Raw genomic sequence first — 8490 nt, forward strand, 5'->3', positions numbered from 1 at the left:
GTTTTCTTCTTGTTGCTGATAATTGTTATTCGTCTTCTTCCGTCTGAATTCTTCTTCAAATTCTATTGGCAATCAAAATTCAATGACCTCCTTTTGTTCTTCACCTCCAGTATTCGTCTCTTATAATTTCACTCTTTTCCTCTTTGCATTTCTAGTCCACAATGTGTTGTCTTTGGCACCAAACAAAAAACTATAGCCAGAAATGATGTGTCCAATATTAATGAACTCGGCTTGGTGGTTAATATTAACTCCATTTTGGAATAGTACCTAATGAAATTTAAAAATTTTCAGGTCTATCAAGGTGTGGGAAGAGTTGCAGACTTCGATGGCTGAATTATTTAAGGCCAAATATCAAAAGAGGGAACTATAGCAAAGAAGAAGAGGAAACTATCATCAAATTACATGAATCACTGGGGAATAGGTACGCTCTAATTACATTCAATTTGTAAACAAATTTACCAAAACATCAGACATAATTAAGATGACAACATAATCACTAGTAATTAGTCAGTACATCGACTTGGTACTCCCTCAACTATTAAAATTATGTGGACTGTCTCACACTTCTTCTTCATTGTCACTTGCAGATGGTCTACAATTGCTTCTCAGCTGCCAGGAAGAACAGATAATGAGATAAAAAACCACTGGCACACCAACCTCAAAAAACGCTTGAAACAGAACTCAATCGCACAAGAAGAAAACTCCAGCTCAAACAATGTTTTCCCGCGAGAGAAAAGCCAAAAGAGACTAAAAGGGGCAAATAATTCTCATCTGCATCAAGAAACTGTCGAAATTATTGATAGCTCTATGTTATCCCCACAACAATCCTCAAGTGAATTCTCGTCCATCACCACAGATACTGCAGTTGCAATGAGTACAAACATGGTCGTGGATGATAATGTTACTTCCTTAGAAGCATATGCAGAAACGAATGATAATTTCTGGACACAGCCATTTTTGGCAGATAATTCCTACATTCTGAGTGACTTCCAGGCACCATTACTGGACACTGAAGTTTTATCTCCGTTATTTGATGAGTTCTTGTGCCCATATGGATTGTACGAGGAACATGAGGGGTTTGATTTATGTTTTTAAAACGTATGTATGCATGGAGAACTTTGTAACAGTTGTCGATCTATTATATAGTTTCTGTTTACTTCCCTTTCTACGATAGCAACTTACTACTAGTACGAAGTGATGTATGGGGTTGTAAAATTGGTTTTTACACCCCTGTTATAACCGTTATTAACTAGATTTAAGGCTAAGTTATTAATTAGATCAATTATGATTTGCCTTTGGATATCAATTAAGTTTAGCACAACCGAATCAAAACAGTACACAAAGATATAGTAACCAAGGAAAACCAATTAAATAGAAATTTCACAGTAAAAACCCTCGAGATATTTAACTTATCAATCCCAAGATAAACAGATCCACTATCTCAGGTGTTTGGTAAAACTTACTAGTTTTACCAAACACACCTCCATGAACTTCCTCAGTTATGGAGATGTTGCAACATGAACCTTCAGTCCGCAACTTCAATATTCAAAGTTGGTACTTGCGATGACTCATGGTATACATTGCAATAGCTTCAATACCATAAGATCAGATTGTTTATTGAATGATCATTGGTAGAGGCTTTTGAGAATAGGATGCACAATTTCTTTAAATCTATTTAAGAGCAGCTCCAAAAGTCATTTGGACATGTATTAAAGTTTACTTAAATACCTTACTTGTGATATCACTCAATGTGATGAATGAGCTGCAATAACGAAACAGTAATCTCGAGTCGAGCAACATCCTGATTTGTCGAGATCTAGGCTTCTTGATCAATTGACTACGTGTTGAGAGGTGTCTAGAAGCTCAGTTTTGCATAGTGACCTTTACTACCTACGCAACAACCTTCACTATACTTACAGACACTAAGGCCTTGTTTGGATGGTGAGTGATTGATCTCTCATCACTCATTACCCAAAAATCATCACTCAAAACTCATCACCCTATAACTCATTTTTTATCACTTGAAAATTCCCAACTTATACCCAGCTTTGTTTGGCCCTTAAGTTTAGTTGAGTTTTCATTCTAAAAACTCAAAAATCTCAAATTTTTGTAGGATCCACGGACTGACTTGGTGCAATAGAAACAAAACATCAAACCAATCCACCATAGTAGATCAGGCCATTCACACCACCAACACCTTCAACACCACAACAAATTACATGATGAAGATTACAAAAAACTAAAAGAGGGAAAAAATAGAAGAGAAAATATCGTGAAAAGTGAAGGAAAAAAAAAAAAAAAAAAAAAAAAAACCAAACCTAGAAACCCAATGTGAAAAGGAAAGAAAAGAATAAAAAAGAAGAAGAAGAAGAGGAAGAGAATAGAGAAACCTAGCCCAGACCCAGCGTGAAAAGAAAAAAAGAAAAGAAGAAAGAAAAAAGAAGAAGTCTGGTATGATGAGAGAAGAGAGAGGGACATGAGTAGTGTAGCCGTTGGTGGAGTGTTGGAGAGAGCAAAAGGTCCAAGGTGGATTTGACTAGTCTCTGTCGTGAGCCCATATGTTTCTTAGGAAATTACCAAACTTTCATCATTACTTAGTTTCCATAACTCAAAAACACCAAAAACTTGTTTCCAGTTTCAATTACTCATCACTCAATTTAGTGAGAATTAAGTGACGAAAACAAAAACTCAAAACAAATCCAAATAAATGTTATTGTCGTGGGACCCACTAGTTTTGAGTTATGGGTGATGAAAACTCAGTGATGAGTGATGAAAACAACCAAATCCAAACAACCCTTAAATGACTATAATAAGACATTTTTTATCATGGTTTTCAACCCAAATCTAAAACCTAAAAAAAGTAATTGATGATCAATATATTGATGATTTTGCTTGTCATGTCATGTTTACTTAATCTATCAAACATCTTATCATATAAAAAAAATCTACCAAACATAATTTGACAAAGAAATGAGGATAGAATTAGAAAGCCCAAATTATGTAACGTTTATTGTTCTAAAAACCACTTGTGTGTTTGGCTTTTGTTTATTCTGGTAGCTTATTTACATAGTGATCATCAAAATATATGATTTTGGTAATTTTTATGTTAAATGTGTTACAAAAAAATAAAAGATAAGAGTATTTAAATAAAAAAAGAAAAAACTTGAAGTTAGATTATTTACAAAAAAGAGTTGAGACAAAAAGCAAAATTTCTTTTAAAGCAAATCCCAAATGCACATTACTGATAGCAGAGTAATGTTAATTCTGCTTATTAAAAATTTACTTATAGTTCAAATAAAGTAATTCTAAGGTTATTCTATGGTTTGGATAAGATTAACCTTCTTTATATATCCCTAATAGACTCATTGTAATACACAATTCAAAAGAGTAAGATGTAATCACTCAAGTTCTTTCCCCTTACCAGGGAGCTCTAGCTTAATTGGCAAATCCTCTTGTTGTAATTGTTAAGTGAAAGGTGATATCATGGATTCAAGTTATATATAAAGTGTTTTCCCTCCATTTCGAGAATTAGGTGGTAAAGCTAAACCACAATAATTTCTAGACACATTTTGTTTTTCTGTTACCAAGAAGTAAATACACATTAAGGATTTGTTTGGGATCTGCTTATTTTGCTGAAACTAAAAACAGTTTGCTAAAAGTATTGTAGATAAAGGTAAAAGTTAGCTGAAATAATATAGTGAAACCAATGAATAGTGTTAAAAAGTACAATGGGACCCATGAACAGTAGCAAAAATAAGCTGAATAGTAAAATCAGTTAGCAAAATTAATCATGCCAAACGAACATTAAGTACAAAGTCTCCACCACACGTAGTGTGTTATCAAATACAAAATGATAGGATTGTATGTCACCTCTTTTGGCTAAAGTGTCAACATGTTGGTTGGCTTCATGGAAGATATGCTCAACCCCAAGTAGCTCCACACCATTAACGAGAATCCTTAAAATATGCTCCAACAATCGATAAGTAGAGGCTCCATAAGAGCATTCATAATAGATGTGGTAAAACCACTAAAATGAACTCTTATAAATAAGAGTTCACTGTAACAACTCTTTTATTTATTTTTTTTTTTAAAAAAAAAACTATTTTTATTGTCTCTCTCTTCCCTATCTCTCACTCTTCTTTTATTTATTTTTTAATTTTTCTAATATGTTGGATTTTTTATATTATTTAATAAGCTGTATGCAAAAATAAAAAATTTGATGTATGATGTATTGTAGAATGAGTTATTAAAATAGATAAAGTGGCTTTTTAAAATGTTAAAAGCTAAATTATTTTTATCAATTTTTGTGTGAATGCTCTAAGCAAGTTCGAACATGAATTATCTCTAAAAATATGGAAATAGTTATATAGTCATATTCCATACATACATACATACATACATACATATAGATATATATGGAATAGATGGGAGTCCTATTCGTTAAGCCAATAAGAGATAGTCTTTTTAAAACTAAAGTTTAGCTAAGAAGCTTGTATTATGCCTATAGATGTGGTGTCTCCTTTAATAGTGACAATCATGGCTTAGGCTTCAACAACATGTTTGATGTACGCTCGTGGTGACACATTGTGATTGAAATGTTAGAAATTTAGACCCCTTAAACAACCAGATTGCGTAGCCTAGATTAATTAGCCAAGTTGTTACTTAGTCAAATTAAGCAATTCTAGGTTAAAACAATCCAAACAATCATATCAAGATATAAAGCAGCGGAAAATAAATAACACAAGATATGATCACCCAGGAAACCACACGGTAAAACCTGGGGAGGATTTGACCCACCGATCCTCAAGGCTAACCTGAATTCACTATGAAAGAATTAAAGTTCGTAAAAAAGGACTACAAGCTCCCTGCTCGACTTCCTAATGCTACCCACCAGTAGAACTTCCTGACACGACCACGCGCAGGCTCCGAATCCACGGACTACTTCTTTCTTGAATTCTTCAATCAGCTACAAGCTCCCCGCTTGCTTTTCTTTTTAATCTTCAATGGCAGCAACCTTGTTGATCATCAAGATGTTGAAATAATCTCTACCTTAAAAACCCTAAGTTTATGTGAAGGAAAGCTCCTCAAGGATCTCACAAGAGATTCACATAAACCGCAAATATGAGCAACAAGACTTAGAGAGGTTTGGGTACAAAACCCTAAAAATAAAAGGAGGCACAAGAGGCACTCTAATCTCTCTAGCAGTCCCAAAACGTTTAGGGTTTTCCTTATATATATGAGTGTTTTACTTGATCCCCAAGACGTTTAAATAGAGTTTGGGCTGAACTGGAACTCTGCAGAAAAATAAATCTGTACGTGGTTCGATCGATCGAGTCTAATTTTCGATCGATCGAGCCTTACAGATTTAGTCCAATAAATCTGCACTCACTCGATTCCAGTTTTACAAATAAACATACTTTGAGCAAGCCTAAACAAGACTAAACAACCTGTTTTGATCATGGTTTGCCAACAATACAAATTAGAGTTCTAAATACATAAATTCCTAAATCTTTAGAACCTAACAATATCCCCCTTTGGCAATCCGTGACAAAACCCTAATTGACAGCTCAAAGTTTTACAAATAAAAAGCCCTTTACAAAGATAATGCTCATAAAATTCAATTCAGCCTAACTACTATCCATAGTGCAAGTGTAGACAGTAGCTTAGTTGAATCAACCTGTATAATCCTGAAATACTCAACAAACGCATAAACGCATGTGTGACAGTAAAGAGTAAAACAACAGGTATAACATTCTTGTAAGATTCACATAATTCAAAATAAAGACATATATGAAATCAATCATAAATATAAATTAATACGCAGTGAATCATAAAAGCAACAAGAATCAATAAAAATATCATGTATATCAATCAATGTTACTCCCCCTAACATGAATGTCCCAAAAATGATATACAAAGTGAAGCACATAGATACAATCTAAAAACTCCACAAGCTCCTCTAAAACCAAAAAAAATCTCCCCTTAACAACAAAAACTCTACTACAAGTCAAAACTCCACTCCCCCTTTTTGTGACGGAATGCCAAAGAGCAATCACAAGTCGCCATCAAAAGGAGGTGGTGAGGGTGAATGAAGACGCGCAAAATCAGCTCAGAGAGCACGAATCTCATCCAGCAAGTCCACCAAAATCTGACCATGAGCCTGCTGAACAGTCATGACAGTCTCCAAAGTACGACGAACATCAAAGTCGGCCGAAGGAGATGGAGGAACATCAGCAGCAGCAGCATCATCACCAACTGGAATAGGAATATCCTCACCAGCAAGACCTGCAGAAGAAGAAGGAGGAGGTGCGCTACTAGAGGGCTCAGACCTAGGGTGTTTAGAACCAGCTCGAAGATGAACGGCCCTCAGTCTAAGAAAAGACGCACCTATAGGACCTATCACATGAACGGGCTCAGAGGAAGGAAAGCCACTAAGTTCAAGATAGAGAAGAATCCTATGAATGAAAATAGGATGAACAAGAGCATGAGCAGTAGATGAACTCCTATAAACTTCGTTCAAAGAACGAAAAAAAAAAAGATGGGGAAAACTAATAGGAGCATCAGTAACAAGAGCGTACAGAAATACACACCTCTCAAGAGGAATGGTGTGAACATGGGAAATAGGCCAGATCGAATGACAAGCTATCCGAAAGAACAGATAGTGCAACCCGGAGAGCTCAGCAAAAGTGATCCGAGGATCAAAACCCCACTGGATAGCAGTACCAGTGACGTATGACAAAACATCGCTAATCTCGGAGACTCAGCATAAGGATAGATGGATGCTGGACCAAAGGTACCCTAGAGCATCAGCCACTACCCGAGGAGTAATGGTGTACTCTACGCCTCGTATCCAACTCTTAACTAGAGTGTTGGAATCATAGATGCGGATAGAGATGTTCGAATAGAAACTCTCTAATCAAGGCAGAAGGTGGAGGAGGATCAGAAACATCCACCAAGGGTAACAACCCCGACGCTCAAAAATTGCCCTAATTGCAGGATCAAGCTCATCTAATTGCACAGAACGCTCAGCCCAAATCTTTCTCCTAATGTTCAGCTTCTCAAAAATCTCTTGGTTTTTCCCACTCGAAACCTCTCACTATCAAAGGATGGAGGGGTGAAGGAGAAGGTGAGGGAACACTCCTACGGGCTCTAGTTTTCCTAGGCATAGTGCTAAGGAAAGGACAGAGACACAAAGAGAAAAACACAAAGAACAAGAGAAAACAAAAACAAGGGCAGACTGCAAATTAGCACAATAAATAATATAGAACAAAATCTATATGATGCACGAACAATAAAAGTTGTGATGCATGATCTAAAATGTAGTGACAAATTAAGTTTAATTGAGAGTAATTGGACAAAATTGGCTTGAACAAGGAATTTCTATCAAAAATCCCAAAAATTTGAAAAACCACGTGAAAAATTTTGCAACAAATTGATGAATTGAACTGAAGATTAGCAGGTAACTGCTCATTAACACGAAACCACACCTGCCAACATTGTAAAAAATCCCAGCATCAGTTAGTAGAATGTTTAATCTTCAGCTAAGATTGCTAGGACAAGATGATCTATAAACTAACCTAAATTCATGGAGATGAATGGCCAATCAAGCAAAGCGCTTGCCTGCGTGATGTCTGGTCTGTCATCTGGTGAAGATTGAAGCATCTCTTTGATCAGGTCTGTAACAGAGGAGCCATATTTGGGTAACTCTGGAATGCGATAATTCCCATTTAAAATTTGAAGCTTTGATTCTCCATCAAATGCACTTTTGAAGTAGCAAATCCGATATAGGAGGCAACCCAGCGCCTGCAGATTGACAGAGTAACGTCAGTTCCTAATTGCACATTTGATTAGATTATTTGACTGTTTCTGCATTTCACTATGAATTACAAGGTTCAGCTTGACTTACCCATATGTCTACCTTCTCATTTATAAGTTCTCTCCGAAAGAGATCCCACATCTAGGTAAAGGAGGAAAACAAAAATCAAATAACTTCAGCATTAAAATCAGAAATTTAACATCGTAAGAGTGAACTGTGAAGTTCAGTGTTCAACCTCGGGTGCTCTATAAGCAGGTGTCGTGTGCTTCCTGATATTATCTTCTTCAATGCCCATTTCTTCAGACTTCCCAAAACGCTTATGATTGGTAGAGGTGCTGCCAAAATCGCACAACTTCCATACTCCATCAGATCCAAGCAAAAGATTCTCAGCTTTCATGTCTCTGAAAATGAGAGGAAGAAATAACAATAAATCATAAATATTTCTCAGCAAACAAAAACAAAAGGAAACTAATAAGTCTACTCAAATAAATAAAAGGCTGTGGGCAATGGGTGAGGACTGGCAGTGCATGGCGAAAACAGCATTACAGACATCCTGAAGATTGAGAGGACCTGTTTCTCATCAAAAAAATCCCGGATCCTCTGCTTTCCAGCACATTAACCAGAGATTTCTCACGGAATTCCATCACGAGGAATGCTTCTTTAGTTCGTCCCAT

At 36.0% G+C, this 8490-nt stretch overlaps 2 protein-coding genes across 2 annotated transcripts; one reads left to right on the plus strand and one right to left on the minus strand.

Annotated features, from left to right (window-relative positions):
* Positions 1–284: 284 nt before the first annotated feature.
* Positions 285–1165, plus strand: LOC136069846 (transcription factor MYB15-like; the record flags this gene model as incomplete). Its single annotated transcript, XM_065778884.1, has 2 exons — positions 285–421; positions 588–1165. Coding segments are annotated over 2 exons (645 nt in total), but the record flags the coding sequence as incomplete, so codon positions are not given.
* A 6279-nt stretch (positions 1166–7444) lies between these two features.
* Positions 7445–8255, minus strand: LOC112016777 (uncharacterized). Its single transcript, XM_065778885.1, has 4 exons — positions 8052–8255; positions 7907–7957; positions 7578–7803; positions 7445–7487 (listed from the first exon to the last, which is right to left on the minus strand). The coding sequence occupies exons 1-4, from the start codon at positions 8211–8213 to the stop codon at positions 7471–7473; spliced, it is 456 nt and encodes a 151-aa protein (XP_065634957.1). The 5' UTR covers positions 8214–8255; the 3' UTR covers positions 7445–7470.
* Positions 8256–8490: the final 235 nt, after the last annotated feature.

The sequence above is a fragment of the Quercus suber genome, unplaced genomic scaffold (assembly GCF_002906115.3).
Source record: "Quercus suber isolate HL8 unplaced genomic scaffold, Cork oak 2.0 scaffold_193, whole genome shotgun sequence".
NCBI classification, from domain to species: Eukaryota; Viridiplantae; Streptophyta; class Magnoliopsida; order Fagales; family Fagaceae; genus Quercus; species Quercus suber.

Coding starts and splice junctions, on each gene's coding strand:
- LOC112016777 (XM_065778885.1), bottom strand. CDS start 8,213: ATGAAAGCTGAGAATCTTTTGCTTGGATCTGATGGAGTATGGAAGTTG. Junction 7,958..8,051: donor CTGCTTATAGAGCACCCGAG/GTTGAACACTGA, acceptor TCCTTTACCTAG/ATGTGGGATCTCTTTCGGAG. Junction 7,804..7,906: donor ATGAGAAGGTAGACATATGG/GTAAGTCAAGCT, acceptor GTCAATCTGCAG/GCGCTGGGTTGCCTCCTATA.